Genomic DNA, 23,407 nt, shown 5'->3' with positions numbered 1-23,407 from the left:
GTTGCCGTTAAATGATAGATTGACACTGTGCTGAAAAAGTCCAGGAAACGGCTTTTTTAACCCGTCTCTGGTTCTAGCGATGGCTTTGATTGAACATACGGATATACATGAGATGTATATGTAGAGAAAAGAAAGAAAGTAGACAGAAAGATGCAAAGCATGATAAAAGGAACAAGTCAGGGATTGAAGCCAGGACCTTCTGCATATGAATAAGAAGCGGTAGCCACTTAGACCACCAAGTACCTAAGAACTACAAAGTACTGGTGAAAAAAAAAATCAAACTTCGGCAGAGCCTGTCAATAACATGCCTTATCCTAGTAGATGAATTTACAAAATGTCCCGAAGTAGACCCAACTCGTCGAATCATGCACGTTTTGGAATGCCGGAGACCCTATAGTGAACGATGACGGTCCCAAGTAACCAAAAGTTCAGATAAAAGGGTACTTTATAAGCTAAGCAGCTTGTTCGAGGCTGCTCATTAGCCTTCTAAGCAGCTTCATTTTTAAGTAATTTTGGAACTTGAAAGTTCACATAAGCACGCTGGATAGCCTTCTAAGCAGCTTCTGACATAACTTTGACAAAATTCATGCAGAAACAAAAATGTGTTTTTCAGAAACACAACCCTGTTAGTGGGTTTGTGATTCACGTCTGGAAATTGCTTCTGATAATTATATTTTCACACATGTCGCTGCTATGTAGATTTGAACTGGATCCTCCTGCGTGATAACCTGCCGACTTACCGCTGCGCTGCTGAAGACACTTGACAAAGACAAGCTAACTTCACTACTGTACAAATGTGCAAAGCTAGCTGCCGACAGAAAATCGATTCAAGTCAGACTTAACCTGCTGTCCACTCAATCGCAGCTGTAGTACTGTGGTAGAGCATAGGGTTCTCACGCAGCGACTATCGGTTCGAATCCGATGAGCGGCAATTTTTTTTATGCTTATGCCTAGTATTCATTGATTTGATACATTCATATTTGTCGTTTATTCGTGTATGCTTAAACAGTTGTTTTCTGTAAAAGAAATAAATTTAATCCTCATTGAAACACAATGCTACTGAACTGAACTTCTATGAACTTGAAAGTTCCGACAAAGTTCCGCGTAGCATCTTAAGCAGCTTTAAAGTTCCGCGAAGTTCAGATAAAGTTCCGAATGGAACTTTTTGGCTGCTTAAGAGGCTAACAATGAGCCTTGTCGGAACTTGTGACCGAAGTTCCAGCAAGGCTCATCGTTAGCCTCTTAAGCAGCCAGAAAGTTCCATTTGGAACTTTATCTGAACTTCGCGGAACTTGAAAGTGCATTTTGTCATGGGAAGCGGAACTTTTGGTTACTTGGGGTGCCAGTTCGTCAGTGAACAGTTCGAACACTACTGTGAAAGCAACGGCATTCTTCACCTGAAAACGTTGCCATATCACCCACAGTTCAACGGACTTGCCAAAAACTTCGTTAGTACTTTTAAGCGGACTCTAAAATTACAGCGGAAGGAGAGAATCCTAGTAGTGCGAGTCAATCAACACTGTCCTCTTTGCACAGTGGCTCTGCTCCCGTTCCACACCAATCCGAAGCACTCCAGAAAAGAAGTCCCCTGCCGAGTAGATTACTTGGTAGACTCCTTCGGCATTACTAGGCTTGCTTGAACCTTCCACATTGTTTTACAAAATGAAAAAAAAGACAGCCAATATAACGGCAATCATGGAGTCAAGAGCATATGAGCAGTGCTGCACTCTCACAGTTATTATCCGAATGCTTTCTCTTTGTCCATTGTCCGTTTTGCATTCTCATTTCACGTGGTAGAATCGATAATACTCGGTAACTGAGGAAATCGTGGTTATTTCCATTACGAAAAGATCCTGGACCGACCGGGAATCGAACCGAGCATTTGCCGTAGGGTAATAGAAGCAAACGTTTGAGAACCCCTGCGCTAGAGAGCCCTAGAGACCCTGCTGGAGTACAGTTAAGCAGCCATTGACGACGCAGCCTAGAGCACCGTCGGGTACGTGGAACGGAATCGAAGAACCGATTAGATCGATGAGGAGTTCAGAGAAAACACGAAAAACGTGTAAAAAACGCGGTCATGCTGCAGCTTGGGACCCCAACGTAAATTCCCTTAGCAGCCTGCATGCATATTAGACTGGGTCAACAAGGTCCAATTTTTGGAATCAAGCTTTTTCGATATTTTTAACCCTCCTTGTGCATCGGGGTCATTTTTGACCCAAACCGTACACTACATCAGCGAGCTGTTCCGAACCTGATGCATTAGGAAAATTAAGCAACTGCGTATAATTTGGGTGTGATTGATTGTTTCCCGTGTTCCGCATTGCGATTGAAATTTGTAAGGAATTTAGTATAGGAAAACATGTTTTTTTTTTCTCATAAGGGGCTCAAATTTGTCAAAAAGCATGTAACACTCTAGTCGCAAAGAACCGACATCTAGGCTAGAAAAAAATTCAATCGGTCGGTTGTGATTAGAGATACAAGGATAGACGTACAAGGGCAATTCGCATTGAAAACACTAGCGCAAACATAATATTGCTATAGTTGATGGTGAATTGAAATATTTCAAGTGGTGAATTAGATCAGTGCACATATGGGGTCTGGGACCATTTGGGCAGGAGCACCTATTTTGGGCACTTGCTGCTATAGCTCAGTCAATTTTGAACCGATTGACTTGATTTTTGAGACACGATCAGATACGCACAGTATCTAGCCATGTTCAAAAACTCAAGTCAATTGGTTTGAAATTGACTGAGTTATAGTAGCAAGTGCCCAAAATAGGTGCTCCTGCCCAAATGGTCCCAGACCCTGCCTGTCCACTTTTTCAAAAATATTCTTTTATTCTCAAGTCCACCCCCATATGTAGATTGGTATCCTAAAAGAAGTAACTGGTCAAAATTCCAGCCAAATCCTCCTTCTTCTTTTTTATGGCTCTACGTCCCCACTGGGACTTGGCCTGCTTCGCTTCAACTTAGTGTTCTTTGAACACTTCCATAGTTATTAAATGAAGGGCTTCTTTTGCCTGCCATTGCATGAATTTGTATATTGTGAGGCAAGCACAATGATACACTATACCGAGAAAATTGTCCCGACAGGAACGGGAATCGAACCCGCCGTCTCCGGATTGGCGATCCATAGCCTTAACCACTAGGCTATCTGGAGACCCCTCCAGCCAAATCCATTGAAATTAAAAGGTACATCATATCTATTTTGTGTTTTTCGACAATTTTTGAACTTCAAAAAATCATAACTACACTAAAACTTGTCAAAAATTAATTCTTTCAGCACAATTTGAAAGATATAAATACCTGTGTGCTACAAGCCCTCCGAACAACGTATGCCAATAAAATTAAAGGAAATATATGTAAGAAATTAGAAATACAGTTTCTTATAGCGAATAATTCTGATATTTCACTTGTTATTCCTGATTGCAAAATTAAGCTATATTATTTAAGGACAAACGTCTTGAAAACCCGCTTCAGCAGTGCATTGAAACTCCAGACGCACAAATCTCAAGAAGCAAGCCTCAAACAACAATGCATTTTATTATTCCGTTCTTGCTCACTTGTAATTAGCTTAAAATAAGAAGCTCAGGTGCGCTGGTTTTGTTTACGAAGAGATTTGTGCCCTCAAAATCGTGAGTAGGTGCCAAAGTCGGCCATTGTGGCGGCTATTTTGGGATTCCTACAAGTCTGTCCTTAAGAAAATCTTGCAACGGTTGTTTCATAAATCAGTACGAGAAAATTTTTCACAGATTGCTTCAAATGCTTTCAGCAATTCTTTCAGAATAGCTAATGTTTAGATTTCCTTGAAAAGAATTCTTCAAGGATTTCTTTAGAAAATCTTCCAGACTCCTTCACAAAATCATCAAAGTTCCAGCCACAAACTCTTCCAGGGATTTTTTAAAGATTTTCCTGAAGATTCCCTCAAAAATTTCTTATTAGATTCCTCCATTTTTTTCCAAGCATTCCTTCAAAAATCTACTATGGATTTCTTCCAAAAATGCTCCTTGTGTTTCTTCAGAAATTTTATAAAAGTTTCTTTCATGAACTCCTCTAGTTGTAGGAGCTTCCTCAGATACTTCCTCAAAAATTTCTTCAGAAATTTCTACAAAAATCCTAATTGGTAGATTTCCATGCATTTCTTCTGGAACTCTGTCAGGGATTGCTTTATAAATTCTTCTAGGGATTCGTTTAGAAAATCTTTTGCATATTTTTCCAGGGATTCCTTTAGAATTTTCTACAGGGATTCAGAAATTCTTTCAAAAATTCTTTCATAAATTGTTCCAGTGTTTTCTTAAGGAAATTTTTGAGAGGTTCCTTCAGAAATTCGTACACGTATTTCTTCAAGAAGTCCATCGGAGTTAAATTCAAGAATTGTTCTATGGAATTCATTGAACATTTCACAGGTATGTGACAGCAAATGTCCAGGGATCCAGGAAAACTTCTAGCAATCCTTCCAGAGATTCTTAAATAATTATTTTCAGGGATTCGGGCAGGGATTCCTCTTGAGATTTTGTTTTCTTTAGGATTTTCTTCAAATATTGCTCTACGTGTTTAGCTAGAAATTTATAATTTCATTTTTTCTAAGGATAACCCTAAGAATTGCACCATTGATTTTCTTAAAAAGATTTTATTCATAAACATTTCCTAGGAAATTCTAACAGGAAGTCCTTTGGAAATATCTCTAAAGTTTTTTCAAGGGACCTTACCAACTAACATTTTTGCTGTATAAGAGCTTACCCAAGCTTTCTTCCAAAAGCGTTTGTTCCATAAGCTTTTATGCAGCTACTTCGAGATTCGTTTACAGATTGCTCCACGAATACTTTCAGAAAATCCCCCAAAAACTTAATTAACCTTCACATACCCGACCTCCGAAAACTCATTTTCAAAATGCTGGCATTTCGTCTATTTTCATCCGATATTTTTGAAGTCGTCCTCAATCGAGCATAAATTGGTGCAAGTTTATACACTCAAATGACCATGTAATATCCGGAACCATTCCGGAGATATTCCGGATTGTACTGGGGTCAGGGGGTGGGAGAGGATTTCTGTTTTTCCAAATGGCTAAAAGTGATTATTTCGTGTGTTATTGTGATTGAAAGGCCCCCGCGGAATTTGTTTCAGGTGTTCCGGAGCGGCCATATCAGTTGCTCATACTTCAGTCATTTTTTCTGCCCCATTCTCTCAAAATCAATAAGTTTGATACGTCGCACGGCATGTTTTGGTTGCAAACCAGAAATGTCCCCGATGTCACCCCCGTGGAACCTATGCTAGATGTTCCGGGGTAACCATATTAATTTATACAGACTTCAGGGTATCGTTTCTGACTCAGTCATTCGAAATCATGGAGTTTGATATGTCGCACGACATGTTTTGGATAAAAACCAGAAGTGTCCCAAATGAGCCCCACGCGGAACCTGTCACGGTGATCCGGATGGGTCAATTTATTAAAATCTGATTATCACAGTTGTGTTTTATTAATCGCAATGAAAATTCCGTTGAAAATCGATGATTCAAACACAATAACACACGAAATAATCATTTTTTGTCATTTCCTGAGGCTTCCTGAGGTTTCAGGTCATTTCGGCTCCCTCCGTGACCCCAGTACAATCCGGAATATCTCCGGAATGGTTCCGGATATTGCATGGCCACTTCATTATAATAAACTTACACTAATTTATGTACAATAGAGGGCGACTAAAAAAAAATGGATGAAAATTGACGAAATTCCAGCATTCTGAAAATGAGATGTTAGGGGTCGGGTACGTGAAGGTTAAAGCATTTTCCCAGGAATACCGTAATCCGGGGTAACATTGATCAGAATTTTCAATCTTTCTTGAACAATTCTCTTGTTAAAGCAAACGTTACATGTTTTATATTTTCAAAACAAGTACTGGCCCTCTGAGTATGTGTTAAGCTACTCGTAAAAGTATTGTAAAACTTTAAAACATGTTTAAATAGGTTTTTTAATCTAATTTTTGATCGTGTTGATTTGGGGTAACATTGATCATGTCAGTAATCAATGTTCATTTGTGTTGAAAATACCCTTACTTACTAAATTCGGGGTCGCTGATTTCGAATATGTTGTCCAAATTCTTACAAGTAATGTACTTTTTGAGTTATTCCAAGTTTAAAATCCTCTAAACCGCGAATAGCGCCTAAAGGTAGGCAATGGCTTAAGGAATTGATAGCCTACTTTTGATAAATCGTTTATTTAATTAAGAAGGAGCATTTTCATAAAAGTTTCGTTTAAAAAATCCACCTCTAGGATATCATATTGAAGTAATACAGTGATTTCAAAAGTCATAGTGTATCTCGTATTCACGCCAAGCATGAATGTTTGGCAATGTATCTCATTGCGTTACGAAATACAGTTATGGAAAAATCGATTTATTTCAATGTTAATGAAATTCAATTTTCATGAATTGCATGTCATTTAATAGCTAAATGATAGCAGATTACGATAAACCATTTTATAGCAGGAACTGATTCAATGTAAAATGCTTATTTGAACATTTCATGAGGTCGGTCAAGCCGATCAATGTTACCCCGCTGATCAATGATACCCCGTTTTACGGTACTCGAAACATTCTTAAAAAATTTTTCTAAGAATTCCACAGAGGGTTTCCCGAGGTGTAGTTCCTGAGATTCCACAGGGATTCAGCTGAATTTTTTTTTCAGAAATTCCTGCTCGGATGTTTCCTGAAATTCCTTCAGGGGTTCATTCAAAAATATCTTCAGAAACTTCTTCACAATTTTAGGGATTTCTTCAAGTATTTAAGCAAGGAATATCCACAAACGTTTTTTCATGGAGTTTTTAGAAACTCCTTCAAAAATTTCTTCAAAAATTCGTGAATAGATTCCTTCGAAGGAATTTCCAATGGTTCCTCCAAGAATTCCTGGGTCGATATTCCTGGACAAAATTCCTTACGTTATTTCTGGAGGAATTCCTGGATGAATACCTAGAAAAAAAAAACAGTTGCAAGGAAACATAGAAATCTTCAAAGCTCGGATACTTTTCCAAATAGACGTATCAATATAGCATTTGCATGTGTTATACGTACATATGAAAATGTAATCGAGAATGGGATTCTGAAGGAAACTTTGAAAAAAAATGTTTGCAGAAATACCTGCAGATGTTGCAGACAAAGGTACTGATGGAGTGCATAAAGAAATCCCCCGAAAAAAATCTGAAGGATCCCTGGACCTGGAGTAATTTCTGATAGGAATCCTTGGAAGAACTGCTGAAGATATCTCTGAAAGGATTCATAGAAAAATTCCTTATATCGTTTCTGAATGGATTGATACACAACATTTCTGACGGAAATCCTGAAGAAGGAGTTTTTTTTAATTAACGTTCAAATTGGGCCGAAGGGTCTCAGATTTTCATGAAACTTTTTCAACAGGCAGGGCTCATGGATATATGAACAAAAAAAAATTGAGAAAAAATATAATAACTCAAGAACGAAGCATCGTAGAAACATTTTTTTTTTAGAAAACAAAAACCAAATTTCCTCAGAAATCCAAAAAAAAATATGAACTGGAAAAAGTTTACCACGATATTTTACACCGTTGAGTAAATTCGTAAAGACAAGCCTGAAAAAACGAAGCCCAAATATTTTTGAGAAGGTTATTTCATAAGCATTAATCGCTGAAGTTTTTGGAATGCACTTTTAAGCACTATGATGCTTCGTACTTGAGTTATGATTTTTCAAAGTAAGTAGTGTCAGGGAAAAAAAAAATCCATCTGAGTTTTCCGGGAAAAGAGTTGACCCTGAATTTTTATCATTTTTTGTTCATCCATAAGCCCTGTCTGTGGAAAAAGTTTCATGAAAATCTGAGACCCTCCGGCCCAAACCCGTACGGTAATAAAAAAATGCCCAGAAACAAAAAAGAATCGTGGAGAATGTTTTAAGAGAACTACCAGAAAATGAAATTTTTAAAGAAAGCTTGTAAGAACTGAAGAATTCTTCGGTGTCCATGGAAGAATATCTTGAAAAAATCTTTGAAAAGTAATAAGGAATAGAATAATTTAAGCAGGAATTACCGAAATTATCTTCGAAGAAGTTCCTGAAGCATCACCGAAAAAAATCAAAAAGAAACCTCAAGAAAGGTCTTAATAATTCCAAAGAAATTCATAAAGAAATACCTTGATGAACTCCTGGAGAAACCCCTGGAGAAAGTTCCAGAAGTAAGAGGAACCTTTCAGAGGCAATCTTTATAAATAAAAATGGAATGGTGTTTGTATGTCACGAATAAGCTCGGGAACGGGTCAACAGATCGACATGATTCTTTCACTGTTGCATTCCGCCAGGCCTCCGACGTGTTCGTACGGAAAAATAATTAGAAAAAGTGACCGGGAAGGCAAGAAAAACAGGAAAAAAACTGAAATTCCATTTTGAGGGGCATTTCTTCATGGAACCGGATGTCAAAAAACAGAGTAGGCAGGCAGCACGACGTTTGCCGGGACTGCTAGTTCTTAATAAATGCCCAACGAATCCCTGATTTTATAAAGTGAATATTGAAGGAACCTCTGAAGAAATTCCATCAATTATTTATAAAAGAGCTCCTGAGAAAATATCTGCATTTCTAAAGAAACCCACAGAGGATTTTCTGAAATAAACTACTAAAGAATATCTTAAGAAATTTTCAGAATAATTCCTGGAGAAATTCACTCAGAAATTTTTGAAGAAATACATGTACAAACTTCTATAATAACAACAATTATTATAATCTTTTAATTATAATCTTAATAATCTTATAATCTTTTATAATCTTTGAAGGAATTTTCTAAAGAATACCTGAAAGAATCCTGTTGAAAATTTTTGAATGAAATTAATTGAATTGAATTTAATGAAAAAAAATCATGAGTAAATTTATGGAGGATTTACTCTTCTTCTTCTGTATGGCTATTAGACTTTGAGGAAAATTCTGCTTGAAATTCGTTGTAGCATTTGTGAAAGTATTTAGGTCAATTCAAAGCCATTGGACAGATTGAATCATTAAAGAAATTGCTCAACTCATTTTTAAAGAAGTTTTTGGAGAATTCCTGTAAGACAATGAAATATTGCCTGAAGGCTTTTGTGAGATATTTCTGACCAAATTAGTGAGGAAGTCCATACAGTCGATTATTGGTGAACATTCAGTAAACGATATCCGATCACTTGGTCTCATTTTTTTGATAAACGCTGCTACCTTAAAGTTTTGCCGAAATAATTTGTTAATGAAGCAGAATCTTGAACATACCTGTATTGCAACGCCATCCACGCTGATGGTAATTTCGACCTTTTTCGTCTTAACATTACTGCCTCCTTCCGCCTTCTTCATCTGCTGTGTGAATTGCAACCTCCGGATGGCTTCCTTGACCACTTCGATGCCCTTGGCCTGCTCGACTGGGGTAGATCCGAGGAACTGTTTGAAAGTTGGGAATATGTTGATTAGGGTATGGACAGATCCCAGAATCTTAACAACTTTACTCACTTTGACTAGATAAGCGACATGGCCGTTGACCAGCACGTCCGGGGCGTGCAGCCAGTTGCGGCCGTTCTTTGTGTTCTTGGCATCGTTTCCGTTTTGGTTGCTGGAGTTCTGCTTGTTCCAGAACATCAGTGTGGACGCCATCGCGGCACCGGGGGTTTTCGATCGATCACTTCACTGCGGCCCAAACTCACTTCGGTTCGGTGGGGGACCTATCTTGACGGACGACGGATGCAGCAATACTATAAAGCCGCGACGAACTGCCCTTCAGCACAGCACAGCAGTAGTGTAGTGAACCGCCCGCTCTACTCGATCAACTCGGCGTCTGAAAGTGGAATGAGAGCGGAAAAAAGCGATAAGTCGTTTACGATAGTTCTACGACGGAGTAGTCTCAATTGAGAAAAACAGAGATGATGCTGGTGCTGAGTGCTGATGACGTCCTGAAGAGACGTTTCCGGTTACTGATAGGGAGCAGGCAGGCTGGCGCGCAAATCGCATACGCATCGGGGGTTTATCTTGCGATACGAATGTATGCACTACCCTACGAATGTGGAAGAGTATTGAGTTACAGTTGGGGCAGCGATGGCGCCAGGCTAGGAACCTACATATTGTGTACTTTGGACTAGATTCAGATGATTCTTCGTCGCCTAACGATCAATCGGAATGGGAGATTGTTTTGACTTGTGGGTGATGCGCGGAAAACGCCTCTCGCGAGGGTTGATTGAGCTTTCTGCCGACAAACGATCAGATTGAATGAATGGATGGACCACAAACAGACTGATTTACAGGGTGGCTACTCAAAACTGTGGAATAAATTCCTGAGAGTTTACCGGGTTTTTGATGTCATTTTTTCTGATTCTACGAGAATGACTTCAGCTTAAACATAGATGTCACCTGGAAATTACAATCTTATTAAGTTATTTTATATAACCTTCATTGGTTTTCTCAGAAGATCCTTCGAATTACTAGGGGGGGTTCCTTCTGGAATACCTAAATAAACGCTCAACAAACAATCGCAAGCCACAAACAAGCATGCATGCTGAAATGTTGCTTTATAATAGTAATGATAGCTGAACTAAAATTATGCTGTACACATTACTGCATAAATGGGTTTTCAATTGGAAAAGTAGTCAATGTTCAACCTTTCGTATCGGTACTATCAATGATAATTTAAAACACTTCTCAAGAGTTTAATAAGATTTCTATTCGACTTGCAGTGATTCATAATAGTAATCCTCAATGAGTATCTTCGAGATTCCTCCAAAAAGTTTTATCTGGAATTCACATACTTGTTTGTTTTCAAATTCCTTAAGAAGTTTCTTTGCAAAATCCCTTAAATTTTTTTCAGAGAATTCCTCCATGATTTTCTTCTTAGATTTCTCCATGAATTACTCATTAGATACCTGAAAGAGTTTCTTAAAATATTTATTTAGATAATCTGGGTAACACTTTAGGATTCTCCTATTTCTAATAATTCCTCCAGAAGTTCTTTTGTGATTCCTCGAGGGATTCTTCATGTTAATATTCTTACAAGCATGTGCCTAACATTCCTCTCGGTAAATTCGGAAGATTTTGATTTTTTTTTTGGAATTCTTCAAGAAGTTTCTTCTGGGGTGTTCACAGAGTTCCTCCACAAAATCCACCAAGAGATCCTATGGGGATTATCCAAGAGTTTTATTGTATTTTCATTAGAAATTTCACCAGGAATTACTCCCTAAGTTTCTACTGAGATTCGTCATGGGTTTCTTCAGCTTTTTTCTGAGATACCTATTAGAAAATCTCTGGACTATTTCTAAGTAAGCTCTTGGAATTCCTCCAGGACTTCTTTTAGGTTTTCCCGAGGAATTTCTTCTAGAATTTCTTCAAAAATATTGTTTTGGGATTATGCCAGGTAATCTCATACAAACTTGGTTATCTCTTGGAATTTCGGTTGCCCAAAAGTGTTCACGACGCTTGGGAATGCTCCTGGAGTTCCAACCAGGAGTTGTCCAATGGTGTTAACCCTTTCTATACACCTTCTGGGTTTTCTGTGATGAGTCATTAAGGAGTTCCACCAGTAATTATAATTCCACAATCCATTATTTCTGAATTTCATTCATTTTTGAAATTTCTTCAGATTTTTTGAAGATACACAAAAGATGTTCCTTCTTAATGTTCCCCCACATGGTCTTCCTGAAATTACTCCCATTTTTTTTTTCCTGGGCTACCATCATGTATTCCTTCTGGAGTTCTCCAAAGTGTCTTTCTGGTATGTTTTCCGGAAATCGTTCTGCGATTCATCCAAAAATTTCTTCAAAATTTCATTCTGGCAAATCTACAGGGATTCTTTCTGAGAATTTTTATGCGTTCGTGCTAGGAATCATTTTATCTGGAAAACCTACAAGTCTGGCAATCTTCCTGGAGTTTTTTTCTGGGACTTCTCCAGGAGTCCCTTCTTTTTCCTCCAGGAGTTTCCCGTGGTGGAATCTCGAGATGGAATTTCCGGAGGAATACCCAGAAGGAATTGCTACTACTACTACTACTCCCCAGCTAATGTTTTTGGATGAATCGCCTAAAGGAATTTCTGGAAAAATCACTAGATGGAATTCTAGGAGGAATGTCCAGAAGGAGTTTCTGAAAGAATCCCCACCAGTAGGTAGGAGAGAGATGGAATCTCATAATCAATTCCTGGAGGAATCCACAGTAGGTACCGTAAACCGGGGTCAAATTGATCTCCGGGTCGAAATTGATCAGACGTTTTTCCGTTTGATAAGGTATGTTTTAAATGGTTTTCTCACATTTATCGTTTAGTATAGGATTCCTACATCACGTAAAGTATGCTTAATCTATCTGAAAAACGTCTGATCAATTTCGACCCGGAGATCAATTTGACCCCGGTTTACGGTACATATGTAATGTATAATGTACCCTCGTTGGGGGTGAGAATGGGTTAAACAAGGATACTCAAAGATTGCTTGTTAAATAACAAATAAAAATGAAATCGGAATAACTTTTTATTTCTTTTATGTGGTAATGATAGTTTAGCAAGAAAGTATCACGTTTCATGAATTGCTTACTAAACTACAAATGATTGAAAATTGACCCAATCTCACCCCTTAGAGGATGGTGAGAATGGGTCAAAGTATTCGAAATCGCCTATCTGAGAATATAAGTTAATTTTATTGATCATATCTAGTAAACCTACTTAAAACATAATGTCATCATAACGAATAAATATTTGGGTAATTTTAAAAGATGATTAATCCACCTAAAAAGCCTAATACAACCGAAAAAATGGTTGAAATTTGATAAAATAACGTTTGTATGCTGTATCGCCATTTTTAGCCATCATAATCATCCTCATTTAGAGTTTCAACCTCCATGAGTGGAGGATGGATTACAATGAGGGAGGGCGCATTGTAAGATTTATTGTAAAAAAAACATGATAGTTTTAGTATACTGCATAAGAAATGTTTAACCAAAGCCTCCGTTATATACTCTTATGTACATGATCATTGGCCTCTATATTGCTAAAGCAAATCACTCCATCTCGAGATAGAGAAACGCTATCAAGTCTATTTTGTGAGCTCACGATATTGCAGTACTCTAAAGATTAGCTGATGATTAAAAGAGCTGTCCAAATGCATGGGTGTATTGTTATAAATGATTTTTGGTACTAAACGTATTAACTCACTCGTTTGACACTTCTCGACATATTTTCGAAAGAAAGCGCGCTTTTATGAAGATACGATAAACATGGCACCACTCTAACGTCAAATGGGGACTGGATAACAAGTTGAATTTTTAGTAAGGTTATGTGCACTCAATAACTTGCTTGACCGAATCTCACCCCCATTCTTAATATTTGAACATAGGGTCAAAAATATTGGATTTTTAAATAAAAAAAACAAAGACATCCCGTTTTTTTTTTCATTTAATCAACTAGGTAATACCGACAGCTAATCACTTATAAGAAAATTTATGGTTAGGTACTTGTGTTAAACATTACGAAGGAGAAATTTTTTCAGAGTGATTTACTAGTAGTTTCATCACATAAGTTTAACCACAAATTTAACAAAAACGATTATTGCTAAACACCTTATTCTGCATCATGACATGTAAAAACATCTCCTCTTTGAAATAATATAAAGTTTTCAATATAAATTAGCGATAATTGATGAGCTATTTCAAATTTTATGCTTCTCCGTTTTGACCCAATATCACCCCCCAGACCCATTGTCACCCCCATCGACGGTACTTTGAACATATTTTATTGATAACAGAGATTGATATTGTAGATACTTCACTCCCGAGAGAAAATTCCGAATTGGCACCATCCGACACCATCAAACACGTGGTGCTTTCCAGTTGAATTCAACAAATTACAAGAACCAACGTCAATCTGCCTTCCTCGAGACACAGCTCCATGGCAGAAAACATACCGGTAGAATTCCAGTGAGGCCTAACCCTGACCAACCATTTAAATCATTATCGTTTAAAAGTGTTGAAAGACTATTCTTCTTGATTACTCCTTGGAAAGAACAATCGGCAAACATTGGCTGTCGATGTGGTTATAAATCAGACATCCCCAAACCTGTGGACTGGGCACAAATCACTTTTTTGATTAAATCTCATCCTAATATGGAACAATGCAAAATTTGCTTCTTCCTTCCATAGATTCCTGTAGGAACACTTTAAGGCCATTCATAAACCATATACACGGACAGAAACGTGTTCACATTGAAACTAAAATAAAGTTTGTTGAATTCACACATTGAAATGGATTGGAAATGGTTTAATGAAGCAAACTTTTCGTTCGATCGTCGCATGTAAACAAAGGCGCCACTGTATATCCCTTTCATGACAAACCAGCACAATAGAGCTTGCTGACATTTATTCACCTCTCTCTTTCAAGCATGCAGGCGGGATAGGATTTGTTTTCATCGGGAAATCTTTCCTGATGACAACGAATCCTATTCCGCCTGTATGTTTGAAAGAGAAAGGTGAATAAACGTCAGCAAGCTCTATTGTGTTGTTGATGTCTATTTAGATTCTGTTTTATGTAATGTGAACTGTTTCAAAAATTCAGCCATTACTTGTACTTGAAAGCTGGCAAACACACTTTTGTTTACGTTGCTTGTGAGATTCACCACAAAGTAAAAAAAAAGTGGACAAAAACTGAAAAACATGAAAAAGTTTTATCTGTCACATATTTTTTATTTCCGATTCATCAAGGTAGTCAATGCTAGAAATCGATAGATAAAGAGTAGTTCTTTTAAATAAGGAAAATATGTTTTGTTTTGTTGGGAATTCTAAGAGTTCTGGAAAGCCAAAATTGAGCCATTTGTATGAAGATTTCACTTTTTGGGGCTCCTTCCCAAAAGGGATGTGGACATTTACATTGTGACAGCAATGGAGTTATGTCAACACACAAGGCTACAGTGGCGCTTCCCAAGCAGAAGAGAATATCAACAGAATAATAAACTTTGTTATTTTGACGTAATCACTGAATAATGGTATCAGTAATTTTCATGTTATTAACATAACATATTATGTTATAAACCTTCCTGTCATAAGCGGCAAAATAACAAATATCACAACAAAAAAATATTCCTGGAAGACCAATTTAATAACATGTTTTGTTAGATTCAATAACAACTTAATAATAGGGAATTTGTGAACTTGTTATTGTTGTGTTATTGTTCATGATATCTCACATGTACATCCTCAATAAAAAAATAATACACTCAAACCTCCATTTAGGTAGGATCCATTTAGGTAAAATCTATTTAGGTCCCTCCATTTAGGTAACGTTACCTAAATGGAATTTGATTGTGTTCAAATCAGTTGGAGTGCGTAAGATTAGGTATAAGACTGGTTTATGGGAAAGAAGTAGTGAGGTGTTAGGGGAGGAGAGGGTTGCAATGTTGCCCCCTAAACACCCCCCCCCCCATGCAGTGTTAAAAAGTGCCAGTATCCAGCGTCATTTCCAGCTGAAATTGAGATAATCAACCATCCTTCCATCATGCTATTGATATCAGCTCCAGCATTGATGACGTCAAACCCGACATCAACCTATCATTCACCTGTTTTTATTTTGGCCACCAAACCCAATATAGACTCAACAGTTGTTCGATGTTGGTCCAACAATGGCCCAACATACGATAGAAATTGACCCGACTTTGACCCGACATTCAATAATTTTTCAGTCTGGCGGAATTTTGCAGGGTTTATCGCAAAGTTTTCCGTGTTTCGTGCCCAGCTAGTCATTTGAATGACAATTCTGATCTAAGACCCTCCATAACCCCCGAAAACGCCCCTGAATCCTCTCCCCTCCTAAAACCCACCCCCTCCTGGAACTCATTGAAAGCCATCTGAAACTCCGCATGATCTCCTTTAAATCTCCTAGTAACTCTCCCTTGTTGAACTTATTTGCAACCTTGTAATCCATTTAGGTAATAAACTGAATCCATTTAGGTAATGAATCCATTTAGGTAAAAATTCTATTTAGGCAGTCCCGACTCATTACCTAAATGGAGGTTTTAGTGTAACTCATCTTGTTCTAGAACGAAATATATTATTGAAATGCTATTGAGTGGATGTATCCAAAAACTTGATCATAACAACATAAGATTGCCCAACAAAACATTTTATGTAAAAATAATACTTTGATAACTTGAAAATAATAAAACAAGATATAAAAACAGGCTATGTGATTCTGTTGTTATCAATTTGATATTTTCCTCTGCTCGGGTATTTGTTCATTTCATAGCGGCTGTTTTATTTTTTTTGGTGATCCATTCTACCGTAATACTACCATAATATTGTAGATGTCAAACTTGACAACCCACGTTAAAATCCTGAAACTCTTGTTATATCTATAAGATATCCGATTACAAAGCAATACAACAATGGATTGTAAATACAATCATAATTCTCATTGCTGTCAAAACAATGTTAAATTCCTTTTGGCTCTACGTCAAATATGATTAATTTTACCGTAGATTTTTCTGCGTGTATAGTTTCTGGGAGGAGAAGAGGGGGATCTTGCCAAAGGTCACGCTCCATACAAATTATTACAATATACTACAATATCTATACATAGAGGCTTGCAGCAAAAACCTAACCTCATCGAACTTTCATACGATTTGTAAACATTGCCCTCAAATTTTTTTTGAGGGCAAGGACGGCTTTATGGACCGACGACGCCGAAGGAAAGAAAGAGAAGGAGATACTAATGACGTCAGTGTGCAAGCGCTCATGGAGGAAAGTTACCAGGGATGACCAACGTTTCTGTGATGACCAAAATCCACGTGGTGGATCCTAGCTGGGATTGATACAGGAATTAATTCTGAGGTTTATGCGGTAGATTACCTGCTATGATTGCTCGTGGAGCAGCTGTCGGGGTTGTTCCACGGGTTTCGCTAAAATTTCTTCCAGAGATTTCTCGTTTTTTTTTTGGGGATAACTTCCAAAATTCCTTTTGGAAACCCTTCAGAAATTCGGGATGGGATTCCTCCAAGAATTTCTACTGAAAATCTTCCAGGAATTTCAGCTGGTGTTTTTTTCAGGAATTCTTCTGAGGATTTTTATAAGAATCCCTTCAGATATATCCCTAAGAATTTTGTCCAGTCATTCCGCCAGTGATACCTTCTGAAGTTGTTGGAATTCCTTCAGAAATTATTGCTCTAATTCAAGCAGGACTTTTCCCCAGAACATCTACAGGGGCTCCTCTAAGCATGTGTCCAGAAATTTCTGTAAGAATTTCTCTAATAACTCCTCCTAGAATAACTTAGTGGATTCATCCAAGATTTTTTCTACAGTTTTTCCTAGTCATTCTTTCAAAGCTTGAGGGGTCCAGATGAAAAGGGGTTTATGTGACCAACTTGTCGATTTTGAGCTTGCGAATATAAAAAAATCTTCAAATTTCAAGCGTTGCTGAACTTTTTTAAGATTATTTCCACGATGATTAGAAAAATTACAATAAAACGAAGAAAATTATGTTGATTTTGAAAATTAATACATTTTGTATGGGATAAAAAATTGGGGAAAAACTTTGAACCTAGTTTACTCGAAAGTGGGATTTTCTAACCACCTCATTTCTTCTTAAGGTTATTTCGAAATTATTTGTACAGACATAACTCCATCAATTTATTCAGGAATTTCTCAGTAATTTTCTCGAGGATTCCCCTGAAAACTTCTTTATAAGGCCTCTTCTATGTATTTCCATGGGGTTCGTTGGGATCCCTCCAAAATTTCCTCAAAGTATTACTACAGGAATATTTCTTCTGGAACTCCTGCAGAGATTCTTCTAGAATTTATTGCTGGGAATTCTTCTGGAATTCAAACATTCTTCAGGAATTCCTCCAAGGATTTCTCTTGGAATTTCATCTGAAATTATGACAGGGATTTCTTCAGAGATTATAAAATCCTCCAACGGTTATTCCAGGAACTACTCAAGGAATTATTTCAGTAATTTCTATAGGGGTGACTGTAGAGTATTCATCGGGAATTGTAATGAGTAATACTTCAAATATTATTCAATGGGTTTAAGCGCGAACTCCTTGTAGAGTATCTACAAAAATTACTTACGGGATTCCTCCAGTAATTCCTGTAGGGTTGCATCCTGTAATTTCTCGTGCTTTTTTTCAGGGAAATTTCAACGGCAATTTCATCATGAACTTTACCAAGGATATCTCCATTGTTTCTTTTGGGTTTTTTTTTTGAGTTTTTCCTTGAGATTCCTTTAGGAGTTGCGTTTACTATTGTGATAAGCATACTCTCCCGTTTCTTGTGTAACCGCTTCTAGTATTAAGTGTTTGTCATGGACAGGGATGTCAAATATGCAGATCCGTACAAATTGCGCTTTATAGGCAATGCAGATTTTTGAACCACAGGAGCTTTTTTAATGGGATACAGATCTCTTAAAGGATTTTGTTTGGGATTATCTGGCATACTTAAGCTTTTGCTCCATGTACAGCATTATAATTAGCCATTTAGACCTTAAACACTACAATTCAATATATGTGACGTGCCTTAAGGTACACCAACCTTCAAACAAGAATTACCGGCATTATGGGCTAGAGGCGTTATTAATTATTGCATTGGGAAAACTGTCTCCCAAGGTCAAGTCCATTCGGAAAAGGTCGCGGCCGAACGCGAAACCAGAGCGCTAGGGCAGCATATTCTTTCAGGTTACCGCACTATTTTGATGAATTTTGCGGAAAATTTCGAATTTCCGCTAGACTCGGAGGAGATCTGAGGGTCAAAGCATCAGTCAATTTCGTCCGAGCAGTCAATCGAAGTAGAAGAATGGCCATCTTTTTGTACATCGTGTTCTTGACCTTGTAAGTATACAACATCGTGGTGATACTACCACGTGGGATTCGTCTTGCCAGTCATACATTTTGCGTCGAGTACTTATACATCTTCGCCTACGTTTCGACCCGGGAAGAAGCCTTCTTCAGGGCCCATTCCGGGTCGAAACGAAGGCGAAGGTAAAAGAAAAGTAGTCGACGCAAAATTTATGACTGAGAAGCAATTCCTGTCGAACTTCCCCTCGTCACGTGGTAATACTTTCCGACTCTTATTAAATTTGCCCCTTTAGTTAGTTCCTAGATATGGGATGTGTGACAAGTTGTGCGTTTAAGAAAGTTTTGTGCGTTTCTTGTTGGAAAGACCAGGTAGAGCAGGTGTACCTATTTTGGAACCCCATCTATTGTGTTTCCGAAACCTTTCTTCAGCCAACGACATTGAGATGAACACACGTGACGCTTTCTAGCACGCACCCTCGGGTCTAAACAGAAGCGATCCGTCAACAAATCGCTCAAAGAAATCCGCGGCTACTACGTGTCGCTCCAAGACCCGTCTGAAAGCGCCACCATAACCCTCCACGTGGACCCGCGATCGAGTCTGAAGGTCGCGATCCACCACCGTGGTTCACCTTCCATTACTGCCGTAAATAGTTAGAAGGAGCCACCTGGTATTTCATTTGAATTCAAAGCATGAAATGCTAGAGATCGTTTTGCCCCATCTTAAGATGAATTTGCCTCGCACAGTTTTTCAGCCGCTCAAACATAACACTTTTTAAAACTGTTTATTTGATTCGATATAAATTTGATATCACAAGGACCAAAAAGTTATTTGACCACTTTTGCTTAGGGGGTGCATATTACCCTGCCTTCCCTTGAACTGGAACATCGGGATTCCCGTTGAGATAAAAAAAAAACTTTTGCGGTTGCATCGAAACTTCCTAGAATTTGGATGTTTTGCAGATTGTGTGTACGAGAGAGCATTTCGAAGAAAGCGAACAAGTAAACAACACACGATCTAGTGGAGGAGGAAAAAATGGCAAAACCCAACCAACCGTCATATGTCAGACCAGCAGAGTAATATTTGGTACGGCGCCAATATAGTGAATACAGCTTTGCAGTCGGATGGACACGGGGTAGATGCAAGATAACGTCCGGAGTAGTCGTGGAAGCGTGATTATTTCAGCCGCCAGCCTGCTGTTGGTTGTAGAGGTAGGAATGCATTCCAGTATAGAGAAAAGTGTTTTGAAACAGATCGTTGATATAGAGGAGTCACCCTAATCATCTTTTTGCAAGTCTTATACTACCGTTATACGCATAATTGTCCCATGTTATATGGGATTCCCATATAACATGGGACAATCGGGCGTAGAACGGCAGTATATGTTATGATTGAAAATTTTTGCAAGTATGTTCCAGACATATCACCAAATCTAGTATATATCGAGGGCCTTGTCTGCCCTCAGTATGGTATGACTGACTTTGACATTAGCTTAGATCCCGATCTCCTCTGCTGGTGTCGTGTCAGCCGATCAGCAGGGCAACCGCCAATAGATAATGCATATTTTCAGTCATATGTGTTTGTTGGGTGGTTGCCTGGCGTTAGCAGTCATCATCATCATCAACAACGTGTAGCCGCCCAACGCCGCCGTGTCGACGCTTCGAAAGAGGAAAACGCGAAATTCCACAGCAGAAACGTGCACATGCAGTTTTTGTTTTTATTATTTCCCCTCCGTTCTCGTCGCCGACGGGGTATCCTACCGCGCTGCCACCGTAGGGTCAAGTGGGGTAAAATGCCATTTTTCAAACTTTCATCGTTTTCAATGATAATTAGCCTCATTTGTTAGGCTTCCAAAGTGGTAACAGCAACTAGACAATATTTGCTCGATACTTCATCAAAAATATTCACAAAACTATTGCATTTTCATCGATTTTCAGCGATTTTAAAAACTGATTCGTAAAACGGAAGTGGTGCAAAACGACCATCTGCCATGGGGTAAGATGCCACTTCATGAAAACATTCAAAAATTACGTCCATCAGTTTTCGGGCATTTCCGACTCCTTTTCACCCCTGTGTCACGCTTTTTTCGTATACTCAATAAATAGAGTGTTACCCCCCTTCCCGCAAAACGATGATCGTAATATTTGAATGACCCCTAACATGGAAAGCGTAGACATCAACAACCATGCGTCTCCATGTGTGCCTCAATCTCGTTGGAAACACTTGGCTGGTGATAAAATCACCAGAAAACCTTAATTGCAAGCACGAAAAACCGGAAGTTGCCAATTTTTATTGGGAAATCAAAGGATTTTTCGTGGGTTTGGTGGCCTAGCTACTAGAAGAATGTTTGATGCAAACATATCTTGACACCATTTACCTATAGCAATGATCAAGTCTCATTCAGGAATGATTTTATGAGTTGGGCCATTTTACCCCATCTTGGCATTTTGGGCTTTGTTCCCCTAAATGCAATGCTTCACTACACGGGAAACCTGTATGTACGGGAACTTCATTCATAGCGAAAATACACGGATACCAACACAAACGAGTGATCATGGGGATGGGGATCATATGTTGATCTCGTGGCGTAACCCGAGCAATGTAATGTTGTTAAATGTTTATCAAAATGTAATTTCAATGTCAACAGAACATGACCCGAAAACTCTTAAATACTCTGAAGGTATCTAGTTGTCCTTTGTGAAGTGTTATTATAGAGCAGATCCTGGACTTATCGGATATCGAATCTGTCACCCTCAACTTGGTTACTTTACTTACACTACCCGCCATAAATATGGAATCGCATCGCCTAGTATTGCAACACCCCCAGAAAGTTTGGCATCACCTGAAGACTTCATCACTTTCTGAACTGTATCTCAAAAACTGTATCTCCTGCATAGTTTAGACCTTCAGCAAAGTTGATCAGAAGACCTATGACTATCAAATGATAGTAAGTTAAGTGCGTAATTCTGCCGCTATGTGGCGCCAGTGTGCATTTAAAACGAAGTACTTTGACATGGTTTATCTCATGATTCTGACCACCTAGAAAGTTCGTGTCTTCAGCAATGTTGATCAGACGGTCTATGGCTATCAAATGGTGGTAAGTTTGGTGCGTAACTCCGCCGCTATGTGGCTCTAGTGTGCATTTAAAACGAAGGATTTCTTCTTGAATTCATTTATGGAATCCACCTGGAATTCCTTCTGAGATTCTATTACCGAAAATCCAAGGAACGATATCGGAAAGAAACCCAAAGAGACTCCACTCGCATAAAAAGATGATCAGGGCTGATCGATAAATTAGCAACTCTCAAAATGCTTCATTTTCAAAATGTTATATTCTACGCATCAGGCCTTATGACTACCCTACCTCATGTCCCTCGATCGGGTGCTGCTGGTGTTCATCGGTCCGTACCGATGACGATTCGTTCATGGGGCCCGTTTCGATGCGATGAATGGACGACGGAATTCAGAACGCGCAATTCGAGCGCTTTAGCTAGCGATGATACGCTTTCAGATCACCGGTTGGCAATCTATCTCCTTGCTTCACTTGCCCGCTGACAGGCACCAATCTCCATACGATCACTCACGCTTTTGGCCGTTGTCCGCTAGTAACTCCGTGTCGGCTACAATCCCTTCTGCGCGTGAGGTCTATCACACTCTGCTGTGGCACGTGAGTCTGTGACGATCGATATAAAAGGCCCTAGAAATTTGATGAGGTTAGGCGATTTCCAATAAGAATTTCACATCTGCTAATATACCTCCGTAGAGAGCCTTTTGTGGATGCTTTCTTGGCTGATCGTGGCGAGGTGCGAGGTGGCGATTTCTGCGATCGTTGCCTTCAATCGTTGCTGCTGTCTGGAGGGAGGAGAAATTTAATATTGTAGACTCCATGGCAATCATATTTGCGTGGATTTACCTCCGTCGTAGCCGAGTTTCTGCACTAGATGAAGTGTGGCGCAGTGGCAATGGCGACTTGCTCTCGTAGCTCTAATGACCTCTGGTTATCGGGACAGCCGGGTCTTCCGTGGATTCCACAATGGCTCACCGACATCCGAAATTACCACTTCGGCCTATAATGGATCTTTTGTAACCGGATGGTGTTAAACAGAACTGCACTTTTGCCGATATTAAACAATGCGGCGACTACTTGGGAGGACAGCAGCAATCGAATAGCGGGTTTTCTGCCTTCAGCGGATCGCTTTGTTCGATCGCTCGATCGTGAGAGCGCTGGATTGGGAGTATTGGTGTTGCCAGGTGTGAGATTTTCGAATCTGTGCTTTCGAGCGTAGGGTTGCCTCTCGTGCGTTTCAGCCAAATTAAGGCGATCTTGCGTACGGCCGAAAAGGTATCGTAATAATTCCTCACTGAAGAAACGAGATTCCTTCCCTCTAAATAAATGAAGCAAAAATTGTAGCAAAATCTCTATTGTATTGCCTTTAATTGCAATGCAGTATTGCAACATAAACTACACTAAGGATGCGGATATTGTCACAATAGGTTTAATCACTGGTCGAAGCAACGGATCTGAACAGGACTTACAATAGGTATTGATTCAATCAATAGTTTATGTCATCAATGGTCATGAAATAGCTCAGACTACAAATTCTAGAGCGTAATGATAACTTGTTTGCCAATGTAATATT

General features: G+C 38.8%; 1 protein-coding gene and 1 long non-coding RNA gene across 2 annotated transcripts in view; both read right to left on the bottom strand.

Moving 5' to 3' along the window:
• LOC109410968 (PTB domain-containing adapter protein ced-6) overlaps positions 1 to 9,724 on the bottom strand; it is a 55,162-nt gene extending 45,438 nt beyond the window's left edge. The window contains exons 1-2 of the mRNA XM_029876498.2: positions 9,480 to 9,724; positions 9,246 to 9,410 (exon numbers count right to left, since the gene is read on the bottom strand). Of these exons, the coding sequence (XP_029732358.2) occupies positions 9,246 to 9,410; positions 9,480 to 9,620 (306 nt within the window). The 5' untranslated portion in view covers positions 9,621 to 9,724. The remainder of the gene's footprint in view (positions 1 to 9,245; positions 9,411 to 9,479) is intronic.
• Positions 9,725 to 9,733: 9 nt separating this feature from the next.
• The window catches only part of LOC115268478 (uncharacterized), a 200,937-nt gene continuing 187,263 nt past the window's right edge, over positions 9,734 to 23,407 (bottom strand). Inside the window, exon 3 of the long non-coding RNA XR_003898303.2 lies at positions 9,734 to 9,801. This is a non-coding gene — a long non-coding RNA (uncharacterized LOC115268478). The remainder of the gene's footprint in view (positions 9,802 to 23,407) is intronic.

The sequence above is a fragment of the Aedes albopictus genome, chromosome 2 (assembly GCF_035046485.1).
Source record: "Aedes albopictus strain Foshan chromosome 2, AalbF5, whole genome shotgun sequence".
In the NCBI taxonomy this organism is placed as follows: Eukaryota; Metazoa; Arthropoda; class Insecta; order Diptera; family Culicidae; genus Aedes; species Aedes albopictus.
This window is presented reverse-complemented; position numbering and strand designations above follow the sequence as displayed.